Here is a 26,036-nt window from a genome sequence, read left to right as displayed (position 1 = left end):
GCTGGGCACTCGCACTGCACCAGCCAATCAGCATTTAGCAGTGTAAAGCTCCTGCTGCTGATTGGCTAGTGTGTGAGTCGCAGGCTATGGTTTCAATAGGTCATTTATACATGGGGAGGGGCCAGGGCAGGTGGTGGGATGTGCCAGGGGTGGGTAGTGGGAGGAGTTAGTGGGGCCCAATTCAGATTCTTGCTATGAGGCCCAATGATTTCTATGTACACCCCTGGTGACAACCTACCAAGACCTTAATGAGTCAATCCCAACCCGTCTGGCTGTTGCCCGTGCTGCACACAGTGGATACTCTAGATATTAGCTGGTGGACAAAAAAATGTGACTCAAGCCCTGCGCTAATCATACCACATTTATCACTTACATCCAAATGGCTCCTTTCATCGTACATGTGTGGCAGAAGTTGGGTCTTTAAAGATGGTTCCCACTCAGGAGCTGAGCAGTGGCGTAGCCGGCAGGTGCATTTAACCCCTCAGATGTTGTGGTCAAATATGACCATGGTATTTGAATGGTTATTTATAGGAAGCAGGCTGCTCCCAGTAACCCCAATGATGAAACTGTGGGAGCCAATCGTTGTTATGGTATGCAGGGTCTTTGTGGAGATTCCGAAGTATACCATAGTTAAGCTCCTATTGAGCCCTGCCTCAGTCAGGGCTCAATAGAAACACAGCAATTTTCCAATAGACTGAAATGGTAAACCATTACAGTCTATGGTAGAAACGATCTGATGATAACATGCTAAATTCCTCTAAGGGGGGCTAAAAATAAGGTTAAAAAGGTAAAAAAAAAAAGTATTAAAAATGTATCAAAAAAGTATTCTAAAATCATCCCTTTTCCCTATTTTAGATTTATAAATAATCAATAAAAAAAATAAAGAGTATCACCCGGTTTGAAAATGTCTGCACAATTAAAATATAAAAATATTTATCCCGCACTGTGAATATTGTATTGGAAAAAAATATCTAAATCGTCAAATAAACATTTTTGTCGCTTTGCTTCCAAAAGAAACAAAATAAAAAGTGAAAAAAAAATCATAAATCCAAAATGGCATTAAGAAAAAAATAAGCCGTCACACAGCCCCATAAACAGAAATATAAAAAAGTTACTGGTGTCAGAAGTATTGAGTGGGGCAGTTACTTTTTCCTATGGGTGCACACAGGATCGGGAGGCTGGAGACACATAGGTCTGCATGGGAGCTGTATACACACAATGGTAGGATTCCGATCTACAAGGTTGCTTTTTTTTATCATTTTACATTTATTAGAGCAATAAATAAGGTGATTACAAAAGTATTCACACCCTCTAACAGCCATAAAAAAACATCAAGTTTCTGTACACTTTTCCAGCTAATTAAAACAATAGACTGATTAAATAGTTTCAATAATTTTATGTAATAATATAAATATTGTCAAATAAATATAAAGAATATTTCCATAAAAACAATAAATACATTTTAAATAATAAAACTGAGAAAACGCGGTTCTGCACATATTTTTTTTAGAAGTGTCGCCCATGGCAGCCTATGGAAATTGCTCATGTTTTGTAGTCGGCAGGAGAGAAGTAAGTAGATAAAATCTGATTGGTTCCTGTCGGCCACAGTTATTTTCCTTACACTGGTTTTTATAAGTTGTCCTTAACAGCAACCAATCAGAATTCAGCTTTAACTCCTAAAATCACATTATCAGTCCCCTGATTGGTCGATGGGTAACGCTTCCACTGAGACAGTGGTGACCCATGAGGCTCTTATCTGAGGTACTGGGTGATGGGCCGGACACAGGTGCAGCCCACGGTGACGAGCTGCTTGTCCAGCTTATAGACGGGGACGCATCCTCTCATCTCACGGCGCAGGACCAGGATCTCCTGTCTGATGGGGACTGAGTTCATGTTGAGGTCCACATGACCCTGAGAGTCCAAACAGCCGTGGTGGAGACATCTGGCCTCGTTGATGACCACCGGTACTCTGTGGTTCTCCACGTTGGAGCTGGAGGAAGAAAATGATAGAAATCAGAGGCCAAAATTAGCAAAATAGCTTTTACAATACTAAATGCAGCTGATACTCTTTGCAGGGGGCAGCCATTGTGGTCGTCAGCTGACCTCAGTGGAGGCGTCTATGGTACATGAAGCTCACACCTGGAAATTCCCTTTGTAGTGTACAGCGATTGTGATTTTTATTTTAAAGCTTTTCAAAAATCTTCGGTCTAAGCTCACTGTATATTTTCCATGTATGGTTAGTAGCATGAAGGAAAAATAAGCGTGCAGATAGAGAAACTAAAGTAATTGTGAGAAGACGTCACTAAGTACACTTAATGTATAGGGCTGACCATACAGCCTTGGACGTGGAGAGATTTACCTACAGAAATTATCTATAGGCAGAATGAGATAGATAGATAGATAGATAGATAGATAGATAGATAGATAGATAGATAGATAGATAGATAGATAGATAATAGATAGATAGATAGATAGATAGATAGATAATAGATAGATAGATAGATAGATAGATAGATAGATAGATAGATAATAGATAGATAGATAGATGGATAGATAGATCACCTGTCTATTTACCTGTATTCCCATGGAGACATTGAGCGGCTCTTGATGCTGTCCGTCATTAGTTGTGCAGAGCTCTCACTGTTGACCTTCAAATGAACCTTCACACGTGGTGGAAATGTGGCGTCCACTTGGAATGGACAATCACCTCCGGACACTGGGCGGACATCCCACTCCTCTGTACCAGGTACCTGCACCTCTCTTCCATGGGCAGAAGAATGGAAGATAAGGAGAAGCCATGTGGAGAGACCCTGAGAACAGATCATAGGATATGTAATATAGGGGGCATTATCGAGTTGTCAGCAATATATGGGATAATGGTACAAGGAAGGGTTAGAAATGGAGCAATAAGATGCAGCAGATTTATCCTACAGTATATATAATACTCACTATTCTGCTGGTGGAGTCACTGTGTACATACATTACATTACTTATCCTGTACTGATCCTGAGTTACATCCTGTATTATACTCCAGAGCTGCACTCACTATTCTGCTGGTGCAGTCACTGTGTACATACATTACATTACTTATCCTGTACTGATCCTGAGTTACATCCTGTATTATACTCCAGAGCTGCACTCACTATTCTGCTGGTGGAGTCACTGTGTACATACATTACATTACTTATCCTGTACTGATCCTGAGTTATATCCTGTATCATACTCCAGAGCTGCACTCACTATTCTGCTGGTCAAATCACTACGTACAGACATGAGCTTTACTCTAGAGCTGCATTTACAATTCTGCTGGCTTCAGAGCTTGTTCTGGTAATTTGCCTTCTGGATAAAGCAGCCTTTAGTCAAGACTCGGTGCACTGATATGATATAGGTAAAACTAACCATCCCCCCGCATTATAGAATATAGGTTAGCTGTTATAATGTGTCTATTTTAAGGCTTTTTGCTTCCACTAACAACCAACAGAATTGTAAATACAGCTCTGGAGCATAACACAGGTTGTAACCATAAGTAATACAAAGTACGTACAATGTTGTTCAGCTTTTAAACTGTCAAATGTTGCTCAGAAGTGAACAAACCCTTCAAGACAATTCTTCAGATAAACCAAGAAGATAATTTTACTTTCGGAGAACATAATAACAAGTAATAAACCCCCACACCTCATACCCCTTAATGGACCTGGTTATTAAAACTGAATAGGAATCGGTGCTCCTACCATTAATGTTCCCCGGTGGGCGGCCATTGTTCTCATAGACGAGCTCTGGTGAGGTTCTGCTGGTGGACTGTGCTGGGACTCTGACTCCGGGCCCCATTATATAAGGGACACGGTTGTTTCTGGGCTTTCCTGAAATACTCATAACTTTAAATCAGGTTTCAATGATTCTCGGGATTTTATATCAATATATTTTAATCTTTCAGAAATGAATATGAAACATTGGGAGAATTTAAAGGACGGGAACATCTCACGCTATTGAATCCCTCAATTACTAATTAACCAGAAAAGCTGACATAGTAATAATCCTCTCCCGCACCGGATAGAGATAAAAGAGTCATAAACTGAAGCGAGAGCTCATAGTAACAAACAGGATTGTATGAGAAGTATCTACACATGTCCACAAAATTTTTGGTACCCTTCCGTTAAAGAAAGAAAAACCCACAATGGTCACTGAAATAACTTGAAACTGACAAAAGTAACAATAAATAAAAATTCAGCTAATGAAAATCAGACATTGCTTTTGAATTGTGGTTCAACAGAATAATAAAAAAAAACTAATGAAACAAGTCTGGACAAAAATGATAGAACCCCTAGAAAAGAATGAAAATAATTTGAGACATAGGGACATGTTAAAATAAGGTGTGTCCTGTAAATAGCATCACAAGTGTCTTTAATCTTAGTCAGTCTGCCTATTTAACGGTAAAAAGTAGTCACTGTGCTGTTTGGTATCATGGAAAACTAAGGAAAGAGGTGTCTCGGAGATTAGAAAGAAAATTATAGACAAAAATGTTAACGGTAAAGGCTATGAGACCATCTCCAAACAGCTTGATGTTACTGTAACTACAGTTGCACATACTATTCAGAAGTTTAAGGTCTATGGGACTGTAGCCAACCTCCCTGGATGTGGCCGCAAGAGGAAAATTGATGACAAATTGAAGAGATGGATAATACAAATGGTAGCAAAGGAGCCGAGAACAACTTCCAAAGAGATTAGGCGTGAATTCCAAGCTCAAGGTACATCAATGTCAGATTGCACCATCCATTGCTGCCTTACCAAAAGTGGACTTGGTGAAAGATGACCGAGGAGAACACCACTTTTGAAAGCAAGTGATAAAAATGCAAGATTAGAATTTGCCAAAATACATATTGTCAAGCAATAAAGCTTCTGGGAGAATGTCCTTTGGACAGATGAGACAAAACTGGAGCTTTTTGGCAAGTCACATCAGCTCTATGTTCACAGATAAAAAAATGAAGCTACTAGGAAACATGGAGGAGGCTTGGTTATGTTTTTATGTCTGCTTTTGCTGCATCTGGCATAGGGTGCATTGAATCTGTGCAGGGTACAATGAAATCTCAAGACTATCAAGGCATTCTGGAGCTAAATGTCCTGTCTCAGTCACAGGTCATAGGTCTTTCAACAGGATAATTACCCAAAACACACAGCTAAAAACATCCAAGAATAGCAAAGCATTGGACTATTCTGAAGTGGCCTTCTACAGTTCTGCCCATAATTATTAATACCCCTGGCAAATTTTAAAGTTACTTTTATTCAACCAGCAGGTAATTTTTTGACGGGAAATGACATAGGTGTCTCCCAAAAAGACAAGACACAAGAGGCATTATTGTGGAAAAAAAAAACATTTCTCAGCTTTTATTTAAATTTGAACAAAAAGTGTCCAGTCCAAAATTAGAAAAGTCTTTATTGGCTATTACAGCAATCAAACAATTCCTATAATTGCAGACCAGCTTTTTGCAGGTCTCCACAGGTATTTTTGCCCATTCATCTTTAGCAATGAGCTCCAAATCTTTCAGGTTGGAGGGTCTTCTTGCCATCACCCTGATCTTTAGCTCCCTCCACAGATTCTCAGTTGGATTCAAGTCTGGACTCTGGCTGGGCCACTCCAAAACATTAATGTTGTTGTCTGCTAACCATTTCTTCACCACTTTTGCTGTGTGTTTTGGGTCATTGTCATGCTGAAATGTCCACTGGTGCCCAAGGCCAAGTTTCTCTGCAGACTGCCTGATGTTGTCGTTGAGAATCCTCATGTATTGCTCTTTTTTCATCTTGCCGTTTACTGTGATTAGGTTCCCTGGTCCATTGGCTGAAAAACACCCCCAAAGCATTAGGTTCCCACCACCATGTTTGACAGTGGGGATGGTGTTTTTTGGGTTGAAGGCTTCTCCTTTTTGAAGGAAACATCATTGTGAACAAACAATGAAATTTTTGTTTCATCTGACCATAACACAGAAGACCAGAAGTCTTCTTCTTTGTCCAAATGAGCTTTTGCAAAGGCCAAGCGAGCTTTTGTGTGCCTTATCTGGAGAAGTGGAACCCAGCAGTGTGCAGTGTCCGTTGGATTGTCTGCCTTGAGACATTGCCACCAGCAGAGCCCAGATTCACCAGGATGGCCTTGGTGGTGATCCTTGGATTCTTTTTCACCTCTCTTAGGCTACTTTCACACTAGCGTTCGAGTGTCCGCTTGTGAGCTCCGTTTGAAGGGGCTCACAAGCGGCCCCGAACGCATCCGTCCAGCTCCAATGCATTCTGAGTGGAGGCGGATCCGCTCAGAATGCATCAGTCTGGCAGCGTTCAGCCTCCGCTCCGCTCAGCGAGCGGACACCTGAACGCTGCTTGCAGCGTTCGGGTGTCCGCCTGGCCGTGCGGAGGCAAGCGGATCCGTCCAGACTTACAATGTAAGTCAATGGGGACGGATCCGTTTGAAGATGACACTATATGGCTCAATCTTCAAACGGATCTGTCCCCCATTGACTTTCAATGTAAAGTCTGGACGGATCTGTTCAGGCTACTTTCACACTTAGAATTTTTTTCAAACTATAATGCAGACGGATCCGTTCTGAACGGATACAAACGTCTGCATTATAGGAGCGGATCCAGACGGACCCGCTCTGAACGGTAGTGTGAAAGTAGCCTAACTATCCCCCTGTCCAGCACAGGTGTCACTTTTGGCTTTCGACCACCTCCTCAGAGATTTTCCACAGTGCGGAACACCTTGTATTTTTTGCTCAAATGTAAATAAAAGCTGAGAAATTGTTTTTTTTCCCCACAATAATGCCTCTTGTACATCATCTTATTATCTTTTGGGAGACACCTATGTCATTTCCCGTCAAAAAATTACTTGCTGGTGGAATAAAAGTAACTTTAAGTCACAATTTGCCAGTGGTATGAATAATTATAGGCAGCACTGTATGATCAATGAATAATATTTACATTCAATAAAGTTCTATTACTAATAATCATATTTTATTCTTATCATTAACACTATTTTTTATGATATAAGAATTGCAAAAATAAAACAAAAAAGTGGAAATAAGCATTCTTTAATAAATATAGACTTTGTAGAGAATTTTCTCTTTTAATTAAAAGGGTCAGTGTGTTTATTATAGCCCACATTAACAATTTTCAGCTTCCTCAGTGGTAGCAGCAGATATGAAATGTGTTAGTGTAATCTGTACATACACCCAGATGTTCTTTCCAATATTCCACACACTCTGTAGAAGGTCAAATGATCACAATCTGCATCTATTTTATTTATTTATTTATTTATTTATTTATTTTTTCTTGTCCATCGCAAAGCTGGACCGGGGGTGTATACAGTTTACAGTATATACAGTGTACAGTGTACAGTGTACAGACTATTAGAGGACTACTGGCCAATAAAATGGCCGACTCCTAAAAAAGTAGAAACTGATTTCAACCCCATAATTTTGTCTCCTTCCTCCAGCTCTAACGTGGACAACAACAGATTCCCGCTGGTCATCAACGAGGCCAGATGTCTCCACCACGGCTGTTTGGACCCTGAGGGTCATGTGGACCTCAGCATGAACTCAGTCCCCATCAGACAGGAGATCCTGGTCCTGCGCCGTGAGATGAGAGGATGTGTCCCCGTCTATAAGCTGGACAAGCAGCTAGTCACTGTGGGCTGCACCTGTGTCTGGCCCATCACCCAGTACCTCAGATAAGAGCCTCATGGGTCACCACTGTCTCAGTGGAAGCGTTATCCATCGACCAATCAGAGAACACTCTAATGTCATTTAGAAATCTGCTGAATTCTGATTGGTTGCTATTGGCAACAAGGTTTTGAGGCCTGTTAAGGACTACTTATAAAAACCAGTGTAAGCAAAATTACTGTGGCCGACAGAAACCAATCAGATTTTAGCTACTAATTCTCTACTGCCGACTACAAAACATGATCTATTTGATTGGTTGCCATGGGCGACACTTCTAAAAACAAGATAAGCAGCTCCACGTTTTCTCAGTGTTTATTTTTTAAAATATATATATATTCATTATATTTATCTTTATATTTATATGACTATATTTATATTATTTATATTTATATTTATATTATTACATAAAATAATTAAAACTATTACTATATACTTTCACACTAGCGGCACGGACCTACGGCAGGGTGTTCCGTCAAGAGTACCTATGTACAGGTGCAGAAGTCTCATTGAGGGTTACAGAAATCGCATGATTGCAGCGATTGTCTCAAAAGGTTGGCAACAAAATATTAAGTTAAAGGAACCATCATTTTCGTCCAGGCCAGTGAAGACAATAATTACCATGTGCTGCTATCTTTATGGTCCAAGATAAGCGGCGAGAGTTCAGATAAATTATGGCCCCTGATTAGGGAAGTGCCGGAGATCTTATGCTGGTTTCTCTCTCCTATAATCTGACATAACAGGGTAGAGCTGGACAGTCCACATTCTTCAATGGTCATAGACACGACTGGAACTTACAGAAACTTTTTGGAAAACTATGATTCCTGAGATGGAGACTCCACCGGGAGCCACAACTGGTATAAATAGAGAGAGGGACTGGGATCCAAGAATTAGAGCAGCAGATCCCAGAACTATACGGAGAACCCAGCAGGAGGAGAAGAATGGTCCATACAAGAAGCTCACTGATACTTGTGAGTATAAAAGTGTCCATTGTATAATATCGTATTAAGGACGATGACAGTAGAATTTATATCATCCAGAATACAGCAATCAGTCCATTCCAATAGGCTGGAAAGTGTTCCCTGATTTACTTCCATTGTGCATCCCTAGGAACATTAAAATTTTGATAAGGGAGCAGATTAGAGCTTCCATGGATGCTGGATTAATGGAAGTTTACTGTAATATCTGCATAGGATGTATTGAATGCTTTGGTGAAAACCATTAAAGAGTTTATCCCATGATTAATGTAAAAATTGAAAAACATATAGTACATGACAGTCTCTTTCTAACAAAGCTAGAACCAGCCCTGAACCTCACATGGATCCAGAGATCTCCCCGTTCATTGCTCCATTTGCTCTAATAGATTTATTTCAGGCTGGTAGCTCAGGGTGTGTCCTTTTTGCTGCAATTATCTTCTTATAATGGCTTAGGGGAGGATCCTTTCTGCTTCAGCTCTCTCCATATGAGAGCTCAGGGGTCTGTCCTTTCTGTTGCAACTCTCTCCATATAACTGCTCAGGGTCTGTCCTTTCTGCTTCAGCTCTCTCCCTGTAACTTTTTTACAGCTTCTGACAGTAGATACAGCTAGTAGCAGTTGAAGGATGGAACTGAGCATGTGCGACCACCTCAGCAATGTTACTAAGGTGGATGGAGAAATATGGAGAAAAAAAAAACAGCAGGTGGCGCTATACAGAAACATTTTATTGAATAACTCAGTGATTATACTAAGTTTTTAATCACATGAGATTACAAAAGTATTCAGGTCCAGGTGCTGGTTTTAAAAGTGTAATGTGACAACCCCTATAAGACAAACATTGTGCACAATAAACAATTTTCTCCTCTTTGCCTGTTTGGAATGATCAAAGTTATTCTCCTTCCAATAAGATGGCCACCCTGGTGTCCCTCTGCTCATCGGCCTTTCTCCCAGAGGAGTATTTGTCCCTCACTAATACTCAGGAAGGGTCTAAGGATGAAGAGCTCCCCCAAGAGGCCAAACAGAGATGTCCTGGAAGAAGGAACCGCCACTCGCCAAGCGCTATGATAGTGGACATCGGTCTCATTGACACCAGCTACCTGGACAGTTTGGTACAGATGGAGGACATTCACACTCACTCTTTGTCACCCTGGGAATACAGGTAAATGTCACAAGGTACCCCATTTCTAACATTTCAGAAATAGGGCTATAGTCCTGTTTACCTTCTATGGAATGGAGCACTAATTTCCTGCATTATTAGGGCTTGGATTTGCAGGTTCCTCAAGACTACTTTCTGTAAGCCCCCGGAATTTCAGCCTTGACATTGGGGCATTCCTAAGATCCAAATCACCATCTGCATTAATGCAGTACATAATGCAATGTATACAGTTCCTGTGCAGTGTTATGTGTCTCCATGGTAACAGACTACAAACAAAGCCTGTATGCAGTCAGATTCTGCAACCATCACCTTCTTGCTAATCTACTCCTGATCACAGAAGAATAACCTGTGGTCGGAGAAGATTAGAGCTATTCACACTCAGTGGCTATAGATCCCCAGGACACATTGAAATCAAGTCAATGCAACAAAAACCTCATCATATCTAAAAATAAATTTATGAGAAAAGTGCACAAACACTTTAATGTTTTGGCTGGAAACTATAGACTGTACATATATAATCATAGCAGCCATAGATAATACATGTAAAACCGACAGTCAACCAATCCTTCCTCTACTCTTTCCTTCCTGAGTACCACACATGAGAAGGTATTAGATAGTGTCTTCTAGCAGACTGTGGTTACCCTATCCCACTCCTAGTAAATCTTCAAAAAGTCTTCAGTCCCCCAAAAAATACTTCTAGTGTAATACAGAGGAGGAGGGAGATGCAGCTGCAGTTTCTCAGGGAAAGAGGTGAAGAGGAATCGCGGAAGCCTCAGAGCAGAAAGCACAGTTCTGACATCAGCAAGAAGAACCTTAGTGAGCGTGGATGGAGAAATTTAAAGAGACGAGCGGGTGGGAAAATATCCAAAATCTGCAGGGTACATAGATCTTCAACTGCCAAAAGAACAATATGTAAATATATACATTGTGGAATTGTAATATTTTATTTATTCTATTAAATTTCCTTTTTTAGTCTCAACTCAGACCCCAACAGAATCCCCTTCGTCATCGCGGAAGCCAATTGTCTCACTTTCACTTGTGCAGATGCCAATGGCAATGAGAATACAGCCCTGATCTCCTACCCCATCCAGCAGGAGGTGATGGTCCTACGTCGGGAGCAGAAAGGCTGCAGCTTCTCCTATAGACTGGAGACCGAGGTGGTCACACTGGGCTGCACGTGCGTCAAGCCTGTCGTCAGCTATTACTGATTATGTGGAAATAAGGATGGACAGACACCAATGAATATTAACTGGATTATTTTGGATATTTTCTTTATATTTAAGCAATAAATAAAATAGACTTACCCTAAATTCTTGTCTGTAGCATTGTCTCTAGTAATATTAAAGTGGATCTATCAGCATGATCAACCCTATTAAACCAGGCCTACCTTTCTTTTGTCTGTATGCTAAACAACTGCAGATATCTGCATTTTATTTCATTTGCAAATGAGCAAATTGGAGCACCAGGGGGCGGGGCTGAACCCTTGGAGCACTGCTTTGTAACACCCCCTGTGCTCTGAACACTCCCCCCTCCCCTTGATTGACAGGACTAGACTTCAGCTTGCTGAGGGCAGAGACGTGTCCTAGCATCTACATGTCATATACACTATGTACTATAGCTTCAACACACAGCTAATATACATATTACTGCTTTATTCACATATAAGCACAATATATGTTAATAAAGACTGCCATGTGCGCTTGGCAGCTAAATGGCATCTGTGTTGGTCTCATGTTCATATGTGCCTACACTGGTGAGAAAAATAATGTTTTAATATATGCAAATGAGCCTCTAGGAGCAATGGGGGAGTTACCGTTACACCTAGAGGCTCTGCTCTCTCTGCAACTGCAGCGCCTCCTACACTTTGATTGACAGGGCCAGGCAGTGCAAATGTGTTCAGACCTGGTCCTGATTCCTCTTAAAGTGCAGAGGGTGTGGCAGTTGTAGAGAGAGCAGAGCCTCTAGGTGTAACCGTAACGCCCCCATTGCTCCTAGAGGCTCATTTGCATATATTAAAACATCACATAGCTCGGTGGGTATATAAGGTGTGATAGGCGGTCTGCACACACATCCCTCATTGCTGTCATGGGCAAAAGGGGCGATTTATTAGAGTTATAAAAAAGGATGATTATTGGCTTTCAGGCCCCGGGTGGCGGTTTTTCTGACACTGCGCAGTGTGAACTGTTCTCTGCTGCTGTGGTGAAAGTGTTTCGTGAGTGGACAAATGGCAGCATTGTGAAGAAGAGATGTGGAAACCGCAGAGCACCACGTACCATTGATGTAAGAGGTGACTGTCCACTACGAAGGTCCGCGAGGGCCGGACCAACGCACTACAGGAGGCGAACAGACACATTTCTAAAACAACAGTTTAGCGAACCCTACTGTGTATGGGGCTCCGAGGCAGACGGACGGTCACTGCACCTCTGATAATGAAATTGCACTGGCAGAAAAGGCTTCAGTTGCGGCAGTATCGGAATTGGTCCTTCAATTGCCTCCTCCAACGAGACACTTTGTCGGGATTCGAACCCGTGACCAGCCACATCCCAGGCGGTAGCCCTGCTTACTAGGCTACCGTCCTCTCTGGACATTACTCCCTGAAACCTATTATGTAACCTCAGTCTTGCCAAGCCTTGCTCATCACCCTTGATTCCCCACACCTGGTACTTCCCTATATAAGTCCAGCCCCTTGCACTCTAGCTTGCTGATTATTGAGCTCCTGAGCCTTGATCAAGCTTCTCCTCATCTGCTGCTCTTGCTACAACTGGAAGTCCACTGCTGACCAGGAATTGCCTACCGACTACTCTTCTGCTTGTCCCTACCTACTGAACTGCTACCACCGTTGCCATCCGGATTGTCTGACTACACTTACTGCCGCCTGCCCTGACCCACCGCCTGCCTACCGACTACTCTTCTGCTTGTCCCTACCTACTGAACTGCTACCACCGTTGCCATCCGGATTGTCCGACTACGCCTCTGCCAGACTTCCTGCACCTACTACCTGCCTGCGGTCCTTGCCACTGGGCTCCACTCCTACCTCCAGCCAGCGGTCCTCTGACTCAGGTGAGCCTGTAGGACTGTTACAGAATAATCAGCCACACTATGGAATCCGCAATGGCCACTCTGCGTAAGCAGGTCTCCGAACTTCAAGAATTTGGTACTACATATCAGGAGAAATTTGCCCAGCTCCAAGGCGTAGTCCAAATCCAACAGAGGGAGATTATTGAACTACAGAGGCAACTCCTGGACGTTCGCGGCGCGCCCGCAGACACCCGCATGCCACTCCCATCAAGATTCAGCGGCGACAGACGCCAGTATCGGGGGTTTCTAAACCAATGCCGCATCTATTTTCAGATGTACCCGGCCCCCTTTACCACCGAGAAAAAGAAGGTGCTATTCGTGGTCAATCTCCTGACGGATGAAGCATTAGCATGGGCATCACCATACGTGGAGACTAACAGTCAGCTCCTGGACAACCTAAACAACTTTATCACCGCCATGAGCCAAGTCTTCGATGACCCCAACCGCTGTGCGACAGCCGAGGCGCGACTACATGGTCTGCGGCAAGGGAGACGCTCCGTCGCCGAATACACCGCCGAGTTTCGCCGTTGGGTCATGGACACCACCTGGAACCCAGCGGCACAGAGAAGCCAATTCCGGCGAGGCCTGTCAGAATTAATAAAGGACGAACTCGCCAGAGTTGAGGCCCCGGACGATCTGGATGACTTTATTCAGTTATGCATCCGGATAGATCAAAGACTCTCCGAGAGGAAGAAATAAAAGACTCTGGTCCTCGGACCACAGACCCACTTACTCCTTCTCTTCCACCGCCCAGCGCGACCCCCAGTCAGTAACTGAACCTATGCAGGTCGACGCTCTACGTAGGTCTCTATCCACAGCTGAGAAGGAGAGAAGGCTGGCCGAAAACCTCTGCCTCTACTGTGGGGAGCCGGGTCATTTTTCCATCAAATGTCCTCATAAGACCTGAAAGACTATTGCCGTCACGGAGCTAAAGGAGCAACCACAGACTCCAACCCCGCCAGCAGCCCCGGAAAATAACAACACGGCGGCTCATGGATCCCACTTCATCGTCCCCATCCTCATCGACATTGAGGGGCGACAACTCCCCTGTTCAGCGATGTTAGACTCCGGGGCGGGAGGCAACTTCATGGACCTAACCTTCGCCCGCGAAAAGAACATTCCACTGACAATCAAGGCAGCCCCCGTTGACCTGGAAACCGTTGACGGATCCCCACTCTCCTCGGGCCGGCCACTCACGAGACCACCGAACTACAACTCCTCATAGAACCTGATCACCGTGAAAAGATCCACTTCTCTCTGATCGCCTCCCTGAAGTTCCCAGTGATCTTGGGCATCCCATGGTTGGCCACCCACAACCCCTCGGTGGACTGGGAAACCCGCTGCATACGATTCCCATCCGAGTTCTGCACGCTAAATTGCTCCCACAAACCCGTCCTTCCACCCGAAGACACCACCATCTCAAAACTATCCGTCAAGGATCTGCTACCCCCTCAATACCGTGAGTTCCAGGATGTCTGCGACAAGAAAAACACAGACAAGCTGCCACCACACCGACCCTATGACTGCCCTATAGAACTGTTGCCCGGGGCCGAAATACCCTTTGGCAGTATCTACTCCCTCTCAGAGCCTGAACTCAAGGCTCTGAAAGAGTACCTGGACGAGGACCTGAGGAAGGGGTTCATCCGGCCCTCCACCTCCCCCGCGGGAGCCCCCTTTTTCTTCGTAGAGAAAAAAGACTCCTCCCTGCGTCCCTGCATAGACTACAGAAAGCTTAATGACATAACCGTAAAAAACCGGTACCCGCTCCCACTGATTTCCGAACTCCTTGAGAGACTCCGGGAAGCGAAGATCTTCACCAAACTCGACCTTCGAGGGGCCTACAACCTCGTCCGAATCCGCCCTGGGGACGAATGGAAGACCGCCTTCCGGACACGTTATGGTCATTTCGAGTACCTGGTCATGCCTTTCGGACTCTGCAATGCTCCCGCCACCTTCCAGCACTTCATTAACGACGCCCTCAGGGACATGCTGGATCTGTTTGTAGTCGTTTACCTGGACGACATCTTGATCTTCTCTGAAGACCTCGAGCAGCACCGCGAACACGTCCGCAGGTTACTGCAGAGACTCAGACAGAACTCTCTCTATATCAAGCTAGAGAAATGCGAGTTTGAGCGAACCACCACTCAGTTCCTCGGATACATCATCTCCCCAGAGGGCCTAAGTATGGACCCGGGGAAGGTCCAAGCTGTGATGAACTGGCCCATTCCGAAAAACGAGAAGGAGATACAAAGATTCATTGGCTTCGCCAACTTCTATCGGAAGTTTATCCGGAACTTCTCCAAGGTCATATCACCAATCACCCAACTCACCAAGAAGGCAGTCCCCTTCTCCTGGACACCCGAGGCCCAGGAGGCCTTCACCAAGTTGAAACTCCTCTTCACTTCTCCCCTAATCCTAATCCACCCGAACCCCGAGCTCCCATTTACAGTCGAAGTGGATGCATCAGACTCTGCGGTGGGGGCAGTTTTGTCACAACGGACAGGGGAGAGGATGCTATTACACCCGTGCGCATATTTCTCCCGCCAGATGTCCCCCTCCGAGAAGAACTATGACATCGGGAACAAAGAACTGCTGGCGATCAAGGATGCCTTCTCCGAGTGGAGACACCTGCTGGAGGGAGCCACCAACCCCATAATCGTACTAACTGACCACAAGAACCTCGAGTTCATCCGCAGCGCTAAGAGACTCTCAGCCAGACAGGCCAGATGGAGCCTATTCTTTTCCCGCTTCAACTATCTCATCACCTATCGCCCTGGATCAAAAAACGGCAAGGCTGACGCCCTCTCCAGAATGTTTTCCGAGCCCTCACAGAGTAACAAGGGCCAAAATAACATCTTACCCGAGAGAAGGGTCGTAGGGGCCACCTACTCTAAAGAACTCCTGGGCACAATCAAAGAAGGATACGAAAATGACCCCTTCCTCGCCCACCCCACAAGGAATATCAGCCTTACATTTAAGAACGGTCATTGGTTTCATCAGGACCTACAACTATATGTACCAGAAATCGCACGGCTCGAAGTGCTCAAATTCAACCATGACTCCAAGCTGGCCGGCCATTTTGGCATAAGAAAGACCCAGGAGCTTCTCTCCCGCTCCTTCTGGTGGCCATCATACAAGGAGGACATCAAGAGGTACATCTCCTCGTGCGCGGTCTGTGCCCGCAATAAGACTCTTCGTTCCTCCCCTGTGGGTCTGTTACAACCCCTCCCTATTCCCTCCCGCCCCTGGGGCTCGATCTCCATGGACTTTGTGGTAGACCTTCCTCCTTCAAAAGGGATGAACACTAGTGATGAGCTTGAGGTGCCATATTCGTTTTCGCGATATTTCGCGAATATTCGTTAGAATATTCGTATTCTATCCTCAGAAATCGAATATTCGTACGTTAGCTAATAATATGCGCATAATATGCGCATAGTTATATACGCGTAATATGCGCATATTATGCGAATTCGCAAATTTCTAAATGTCTTTAGTGTTCAGTGGTGTACTGTTCACTGTTCAAATTATACAATAAATGTTTTGAATATTCTCTATATTGCAATATAAAATCAGACTAGAACACAATGTTATTGCAATATAGCCTAGGCAATATTATTCATTTTCAATAGAAAGATTTCGAAACTACTAATGCCTTATATCCGCTTTGTTTTTTACGAATATTATAGATATTGTAATATATCATAGATTTCGAGTGATACGAATATTCTAAAACCTGATATATCATTAATTTTATCGAATATTCGTTAACATACAAATAGCTGAAACGGCACTGACATTTTCGTATCATTTTGCGCATGCGCGTGATTTGTTCAAAACCGGAAGTAAGCGCCGTTTTAAACCAGAATTCAACTTGCGTCAGTTTTGTGCGGTTGAAAACTTTATGCGCTCAGTTTTTACGATGGTGGCCAGCAAGTTCACTAAAGCTGAGGAGGAGCTGATCGTCATAGTAAGTATAATCTAATTGAACATTTGTTCGCATACACGCTTGTTTCGCATATCTTAGTAATATTCCTATGTAGGTTTATTGAATTGAATTTTTCGGATGTATTTGTTTAAACTATTTTCGCATGGCATTAAAATTCGGATAGTACATACTTTGATTACATATAAATGATAGTTTGAAACAAGTATTGTTGACATTCCAAAGTAATATATTTTTCAGATAATCATTAACATCTACTCATACTATATATAATGTGATTTTATCTATATTACTAAAATAAATAGTTAAGAATTTTTGATCTCATAAATGGTTTTAATGGTCTGCCATCAAAGCAGTATCTCACTGGCATCTGCTATATATTTATATGCTATTCATACATACATGTGGCCGACGTGTCATTATGTATGGATAGCAATGCATACAAATATATATATCAGATGCACATTGTACATCTAATTTCCTGCCTCAGACAATATACCCACACTGCATACCACCAAACCCCCCCTCAAACCCCCCCCCCCCCCCCCCCCTGACCTCCCCCAACACACAAACACACACACACAGTCTATTCAAACAGCGGTCCTCCAGTTGTTCTAAAACTACAACTCCCGTCCCATTATGTCCTTCTATAGGATGATAGCTGTAGGTTGTCATGGAATGATGTGAGTTTTATTTTTGCCACAGCCGGAGGGCCGCAGTTTGCAGGGGGGCCGCAGTGTGCGGACGGCTAGTCTAAATATTCAAATAAGTGTCCTGTTGGTCAGGAGAAGTAATTTTTTACATTATACAGTATATTTGCTGGTTCATTTAGCGTTACCCAGGGTGCACCACGTGGAGGCGGACCAGCTTTACACCCCAAACTATGCCGTCACTAGACAGGTACATCTCTCCTCAGATGGACAATATCTAATAGCTTATACCCCACACACATACAATTTCACCACAATTAGATTTTATACGGTTACGTTAAGTTAAATTGTAGTATTTGACTCGCAAATAATAATAATTTTTGGTTTGGTATTTGAGATAATGATGACATGTTGGTGGTCAGTTACTGCGGCATCAAGGCAGCGCACGGCGAGCGGTTCCGTGTAATTAAACTACAACATGCAGAGCTTTTAGTTAGACTGCCTCTGGCCGTGTGCTGACTTGCTGCTGCTGGAACGTTTCCCTCGACACCAGTGGTGTAGCTGCAGGCCCGGCAGCTGTTCCATCCGTTTTGTTAACTGTCTATACTGTCACTGTGTTACATAATTTCATTGTGTAATACTACCGAGGGGGCCATGACGAAATCTTTTAGTCCTCCTTTGTGGGATGGGCCTCTTCTGGGTCAGGGCCGCAAAGCAGACGCTTCTCCTGCTTCCCGGATAGTTACACCCCTGGCCGCCATTATTATAGTAAATGTTGACGTATCGTCATTCTTGTCGCTGTGGCGTATTTACAGGGCATGCTTGGGGGCCCTGACCCAGAAGGGGCAGATCCAGGAGGAGGAGGTCTAAAAGATTTTTTCAGGGCCCCCTCAACAGTATTACACAATAAAATTATATACAGTGACAGTATAGACAGTGTATAAAATGGATGGAACAGCTGCCGGGACTGGTGTGAGAGAGCAATCTTTACTAGCCACAGTTATGTGGGTGGCTTGAAAGTAATGCCTTTTTGAAAATTTGTGGGTGGTAGGTAGGTTGTCCCCATTAAAAAAATTTTGCTGTGGGGCCAAGTCATTTCTAACTACGCCACTGTCTGGGGGCATAAGTGAACTAGCGGCAGGAAGGATCTGACCGCTTGTTCAACTTCCTAGAATAGCCTGACGTACTCCACTTGTGCTAATGTTAAAGTTCCTTAATCTTAGTTTTATTAAATAATTTTTATAAAATGCTTCTTTTCTTAATCACGCAGCGCCTGTTAGAGCAAGGTTATGATGAACTACGCTCTAACAAATCAAAACACGCCATAGTAAGGGAGCTGAGGAAGGAGATGAGGAGGGTTCATGAGGGCAAACATGAAGCCTTGGCCATTTGCAAAAAGTGGTCGGACCTGAAGCGGAGACATATGGCCAGAATCCGCAAGATCCGTGACGAGCACTGTCCAGGTACAAACATTATTGAGTGTTGATGAAATAAACAAAAGTAACGTAATGGTGAGGTACATTTATTATTTGTGATTTTTATTTTTACATAAGTATTAATTTGTAATTATAGGGGCTCGCCTTCCGTCTGTAAAACACAGGCCTGCCAGCAGGGATTCCTGGGAGCTGTCGGCGTCTGAGGGGGAGCAGGAGCAGCAGGCAGGACCCTCAGGGACATCAAATGACCCACCACCACCACAGGAGGGGGAGTCAATGGTGGAGGAAGAGGCTGGACCAGCAGCCCTACCTGAGTTGCCCCCCCACATTTTTGAGGATGAGGAGCAGGAAGAGGAGGATGATGACGGGGTAGTCACCACCCCACACAAGGAGGGTAAATATGTGTGTAGTGGAGGGGTAGCACGATCCACAAGGTCTCCGCTGGGAGCCTGGAAACAGGAGCAAGCTCTTAAAAGAGCTTATACTCAGGGGAGTATTGTGATATAGCAATCCCCAAGAGTGTAGTTATTCCATCCCCCAAACAGGAGCCAAGACTTCATTAAGGAATAAAACAGGAACTCTTTATTGAGGGCTACCCCCCCTATGCAGCTCCCCATCTGGTGGACACGCCCCTAGTGGACAAGAAGCAAGACTGCTACACAGGACAGATATGCAGCAACTTAGGATACACAGACACAACACATCCCCACAATGCATCATGGTTTCATCCTCTCTGGCCTGGAGGGGAGAGGAGTAATCCAATTATCTTTCAGGACAAAGGGACATCGGCAATACACATGTGAGAACAACAGAACAGGAATCCCCACCCAAAAACACAATGTCACACCCTCCCAGCAACACAGACATTTAACATATTCCAAGATAGCTGAAGTCTGAGTGCATATCATTAGGTGAATGCCGCTCAGAATACACAAATACAATACAAATAGCTATCTGGGTGCCCTCACATAACAACATACAATTGCATCAATGCTGGCGGTTTTCATGCAGCCAGCCTAGGAACTTTACAGCCCACACGAACCATATTACACAAAACATCTATACGCTTGATTCTTTTAAGTGGCATACACATATGCAATAACGTCGTACATACAGGAATGACAATATACAGTGGCTGAGTTTGCCACCATGTGCTTTTGTTGTTTAAACTTATTCACACACACATGTATTAGTTTAGTTATATTGGATAACATAAAGTGCCAAACTTACAGTTCATTACAAGCAGGGTAAAAAGACAGTACTATCGAAACACACTACTGTCTGTCACCATTCTGGTTCCTTTCTTAGATTGTTCTGCGTTGGGATGGCCTGTCCACAATTTATCTTAAAATCCTTTTTAACAGCACCGTTATGAGAACATAGGATGGAGTACGGATGAGACATGTCCCACCCAATGTCTATGTTAACTATTTTAACCCCGTTCAAAAATCAATATTAAAGACAAAACTCCAGAAACAAAACAGGTGTGCTTATTCCCGACGTACAGATTAACGTAAATTTGTTTATCTTTTTCACACTTTTCAATCTTGTCGTTGCAATATTATTCAAAAATCTATTGATTATAAAAAGTATAATAATAATAAGAACCCTATCATTTATACCAATAAATATAAATTAATTATACAAATCAAATATCATATGTAAATTATGACCTCAATGACATAGACTATTCATGGACTAATGTTAGGTTAAAAAAAAATTTTTTTTTATTTTATATAGACGTTTAAAATGAAAAATATATTTTTCATATTTTTTTTCACCTACAATAGTCAATAGTGAACAACTTTATACAATATTCACTAAATTGCATTTAATGAGATGTCAAACAAATAAATACATATTTAAAATGTACTATATATATTATATATATATATATATATATATATATATTTAATTATATATTTTTTTCTTTTTAACAGTAATTAAATCCCTCAAGGAGAAGGTTCAAGTCCTTCAGAGGGACCATGTTTCTCTGTTGAGGAAGTGCCGGGAGCAGCACTGCCGCAAATTACGCCAGTTAAGGGTGCAGTACTCCCACCAAATGGCTGTCGTGGAGGAGCAGCACAACAAGGCGGTTGGGGAGATACTCAACATTATTAATGTTCTGAAGGCCTTGCCTTAAGGCCAATTTTACTTTTTTTTTGTTGTTATTTAAATATTATAAAAAATATTATTTTATTTGTTGATCTATATATTGTGTGTTTGTTTTTATTTTATTAATTGAAGTTTTGCAATTCATTTCAAAACATTTGTTTACAGTGAGGCCCCTATACTATACACAAACTCATCAGTACACTGACAAACATCAACCGGAATGTACATATAAAATTGGCATTTTTTGTCCCACCCAGAAGTTCAACGCATATTTATAATAGCAGTAGTCCTTGATAATCGTTGAGTATGTTGCCTACACATAATTATTAAGCAATTGGATAATATGAGCATTTATGGTTGTTGTAGGCCTTATAATCCACCGTTAATCTCTTATTTCGAACTAATTGTGTATACCCCACAAAAAAAAAAAAAAAAAAAGTAGATATAAGTAAAATGGTAAAGGCATGTTGTAAAAACTAAACAGCACGTATCCGTAATAGTGCACTTATTACAAAAAAATTTAAATGTCCTGGCATTGCTTCCGCCAAACAGACCAAAAAATGTGCTTACATGACTCAGAGTATAAGAATTCTCCAACAGTTGAGGAACATTATATAGTACGTATTTTTAAATTAAATTTTTTTAAAGCTGTGTCTATATATATTTAGCATGTGCAAATCATCATTACATTATTGTCAATATTTAAAAAAATAGATAAAAGTAAATATCCCTATATACATGTGTCATTCAGGCTTCATTATCAAAACCGGATTGTCACACGGATGAGTCTAACGCCAGTCAGACCCAACCATGTAGATAGGTCAACACGGAAGTCGGCCACCCCTCCCAGGACAACAGACACCACCATGTTAGAACCTTAATCCGTAGGGAAAAAATAAACTTAAATAAAATCAAATAAAATTGTTTCATTAGGTTCATCAATAAGTCGAGTACTATTTTTATTGCACAAGACCTTTTGACAAGGGAAAGCCACATGCGGTCCACAACTTGCTACATCGTGAACCACAACATTGGCCCCCCAAACCCAATTTTTTAAAATAAACCAAAGAAAATAAAATAAAGTTAAATAATTTAATTTTGTAAATGAAGCCAAACAACACTTTTTATTTTATTGTGTTATTGATATACTTTTTTCTTATTTTAAATATTGACAATACATAAGTGACACAGCACATGCATGAATATTAACAATCCAAAACAAGTTTTGAGAATTCTACACTCTAGACTTGTTATAGTGCAAAGTAGAAAAATTGATCCATGCTGGTTGCCTACGCACGATTAAGAACCTTCATGTTTTACAGTTAACACTGTAGTAAAATGCAGACTCCAAAGTTATGATTCATAACTCTGCAGAATAATTGAATTAAATAACGCTTAAGTAGACTGTTATTTAAAAAAAATATATAAGGTCTTAAAGGTCTCAAATAACTTGTTTGTACATGGATTTAAATTAGGTTTAATGCTCCCTGAACAAATAGTTCACATTTGATACAATATGCATGATGCTATTGTCTTATTCTAGACTGTTCATGGCATCACGGAAGAAAACATTAATTAATGTATTACTAACATGGTCAGTTGATCTGTTGATTTAGTCTTTTCAACTGATTCATTAAAAACATAATGTTGCTCAATGATGAACATAGACTGGGACAACTCTAGCAAAGGCAGAATATAGCACTGGACCAACAGGCTTGTACAGTAGACACTAGTCATAATGGGTGAATGACTTCATCTTCATCTTTTTTGGTTGAGCCTATCACTCGGGAACCTGTTAAATCTTGAATCATTCAAAATCAAAAAATTTTGACATAGCTCCAGATTACGATTTTTAAGCTCCTTAGCATGAACATTTTTTAGATATCAAAATAAAAACTATATTATATATGTTTTTTCATGAGGGTATTGTCAAAAAATGTTCAATAGCAGCAGCAGTAGATCCATTGTTTTAATCCACCTAGATGACTAGGATATATCAGGAGTCGTGACAGGTTGCATCATCCACCATAGGTTTTTTGAAAATGGTATTGAATGAGCCCCACACAAGCAGAACATGAAGCAGCAGCAGTAGATTGAGTGTTATAATGCCCCTAGATGACTAGGATAGATCAGGAGTCAGGACAGGTTGCATCATCCACCATAGGTTTTTTGAAAATGGTATTGAATGAGGCCCACATATAGCTAGGCCCAAATCAGCAGAACATGAAGCTGCAGCAGTAGATTGAGTGTTATAATGCCCCTAGATGACTAGGATAGATCAGGAGTCAGGACAGGTTGCATCATCCACCATAGGTTTTTTGAAAATGGTATTGAATGAGCCCCACACAAGCAGAACATGAAGCAGCAGCAGTAGATTGAGTGTTATAATGCCCCTAGATGACTAGGATAGATCAGGAGTCAGGACAGGTTGCATCATCCACCATAGGTTTTTTGAAAATGGTATTGAATGAGTCCCACATATAGCTAGGCCCAAATCAGCAGAACATGAAGCAGCAGTAGTCGATTGAGTGTTATAATGCCCCTAGATGACTAGGATAGATCAGTAGTCAGGACAGGTTGCATCATCCACCATAGGTTTTTTGAAAATGGTATTGAATGAGCCACACACAAGCAGAACATGAAGCAGCAGCAGTAGATTGAGTGTTATAATGCCCCTAGATGACTAGGATAGATCAGGAGTCAGGACAGGTTGCATCATCCACCATAGGTTTTTTGAAAATGGTATTGAATGAGCCCCACACAAGCAGAACATGAAGCAGCAGCAGTAGATTGAGTGTTATAATGCCCCTAGATGACTAGGATAGATCAGGAGTCAGGACAGGTTGCATCATCCACCATAGGTTTTTTGAAAATGGTATTGAATGAGCCCCACACAAGCAGAACATGAAGCAGCAGCAGTAGATTGAGTGTTATAATGCCCCTAGATGACTAGGATAGATCAGGAGTCAGGACAGGTTGCATCATCCACCATAGGTTTTTTCAAAATGGTATTGAATGAGGCCCACATATAGCTAGGCCCAAATCAGCAGAACATGAAGCAGCAGTAGTCGATTGAGTGTTATAATGCCCCTAGATGACTAGGATAGATCAGTAGTCAGGACAGGTTGCATCATCCACCATAGGTTTTTTGAAAATGGTATTGAATGAGGCCCACATATAGCTAGGCCCAAATCAGCAGAACATGAAGCTGCAGCAGTAGATTGAGTGTTATAATGCCCCTAGATGACTAGGATAGATCAGGAGTCAGGACAGGTTGCATCATCCACCATAGGTTTTTTGAAAATGGTATTGAATGAGGCCCACATATAGCTAGGCCCAAATAACTAATATGATAATAATTAAACAAATATTGATAAAATTATGGATTTTACATTAAAAACAATTAAAAAACAACGTATTGGAGGGAGAGCAAAGGAGAGGGATGAACAAGGGACCCTTCAGCGCCCTGAACCGACAGCGGGGGCCAAGAAGTCACTGCCGATCCAGGACTCATTCATTTTTATGAATGTTAGTCTGTCCACAGAGTCAGTGGACAGACGGGTCCTCTTGTCGGTGACCACCCCACCTGCCGCGCTGAAAGTCCGCTCAGACAGTACGCTGGAGGGGGGGCAAGAAAGTATCTCCAGCGCATACTGAGCGAGCTCGCGGCAGGTGTCCAGCCTGGCAACCCAGTACTCCATGGGGTCGTCGGTGCTCATGCTGTCGGAAGCACCAACGGACCCCATGTAGTCTGCCACCATGCGGGCCAGCCGCTGGTGGTTACTCATGCTGCTGCTGCTGGTACTGGGTCGCGCAGACTGGTAGAACAGCCTCATCTCACCCTCAAGGTCACCTGCTCGGCTGGTGCTGGTGGTTCCAGACACCTGCTGGGTGAGATGGGCGGGGAGAACTGGAGCGTGAGGCATAGGGTTTGCCTCCTCCAGCCGGTGGACCAGACAGGCCCGCAACTTTTCAATACGGGCCTGCCTCCGGCTGGCTGGTAGAAACTCCTCCAGTTTCCCCTTGCAGCGAGGGTCTAATAGGGTGGCCAACCAAAACTCATCCCTCTCCTTTATTTTGATGATCCGGGGGTCCCTCCTGAGGCATCGCAGCATGTGGGCAGCCATGGGGAAGAGCACAGCCCGCTGTGACTCTTCAGAGCTGCCAGAGACCATGACCTCTTGGTCCTCCTGCTGCCGATGCTGCTGCTCCCGGTCGGAGGTGCCCCACCCCCGGACTATAGGTGCCCCCAGCACCGGCTCTCCCTCCTGACCAAGCCCAGACTCATGGATGTCCACTAATTCATCCTCCTCCTCGTCCTGGGCCTGGTCCAGGTGGAGCATGGTTGACTCTTCATGCTCCACCAAGGCACTCTCCCCAGCTTCAAGCAGGCGATCTAGTGTCCTGTCCAGCAGGAACACTAATGGGAGCACATCGTTGAGGCCGACATGCTCCCTGCTAACCATCTTTGTCGCCTGCTCGAATGGGGCCAACACGTGGCAGACTTGCTGAATCTGCCCCCACTCCGCATTAGTGATGTAGGGGAGTGAGTGTGTTGGCCCTGCAGTGCCTAGCTCCAGCAGGTATTCCCTCACCGCCCGTCGCTGCTCCCACAACCTCTCCAGCATGTTGAGGGTGGAGTTCCACCGCGTCACACTGTCCATAATCAGCCTGTGGGTGGGCAGGCTGTTGTCCCGCTGCAGTTTGGACAGGGACGCGGTGGCGGTTGGGGATCGGCGGAAGTGGCCGGCAATCCTACGTACCCTTTGCACAATGTCACTCAACCCTGGGTAAGTGCGGAGGAATTTCTGCACCACAAGGTTGAGGACATGTGCCATGCAGGGCACGTGTGTAAGACTGCCAGCCTGAAGGGCGGCGAGTAGGTTGCTGCCGTTGTCACAGACAACCATACCTGCCTGGAGCCTTCGGGGTGTCAGCCACTTCTGGACCTGAGCCTGTAGTGCGGACAGAACATGAGGTCCAGTG

General features: G+C 43.3%; 1 protein-coding gene and 1 long non-coding RNA gene across 2 annotated transcripts; both read right to left on the bottom strand.

Annotated features, from left to right (window-relative positions):
- Positions 1 to 1,752: 1,752 nt before the first annotated feature.
- LOC120998966 (interleukin-17A-like) lies at positions 1,753 to 3,758 on the bottom strand. Its single transcript, XM_040429843.1, has 3 exons — positions 3,732 to 3,758; positions 2,575 to 2,810; positions 1,753 to 1,990 (listed from the first exon to the last, which is right to left on the bottom strand). The coding sequence occupies exons 1-3, from the start codon at positions 3,756 to 3,758 to the stop codon at positions 1,753 to 1,755; spliced, it is 501 nt and encodes a 166-aa protein (XP_040285777.1).
- A 1,089-nt stretch (positions 3,759 to 4,847) lies between these two features.
- Positions 4,848 to 25,715, bottom strand: LOC120999907. The gene is made up of 4 exons (XR_005778679.1): positions 25,706 to 25,715; positions 15,580 to 15,585; positions 14,322 to 14,331; positions 4,848 to 4,985 (listed from the first exon to the last, which is right to left on the bottom strand). It is a non-coding gene; the product is annotated as an uncharacterized LOC120999907 (long non-coding RNA).
- Between the last annotated feature and the right edge of the window lie 321 nt (positions 25,716 to 26,036).

The sequence above is a fragment of the Bufo bufo genome, chromosome 4 (genome assembly GCF_905171765.1).
Source record: "Bufo bufo chromosome 4, aBufBuf1.1, whole genome shotgun sequence".
Taxonomy (NCBI): Eukaryota; Metazoa; Chordata; class Amphibia; order Anura; family Bufonidae; genus Bufo; species Bufo bufo.
The sequence above is the reverse complement of the archived record's forward strand: the minus strand, read 5'-3'. Positions and strand labels throughout refer to the sequence as shown.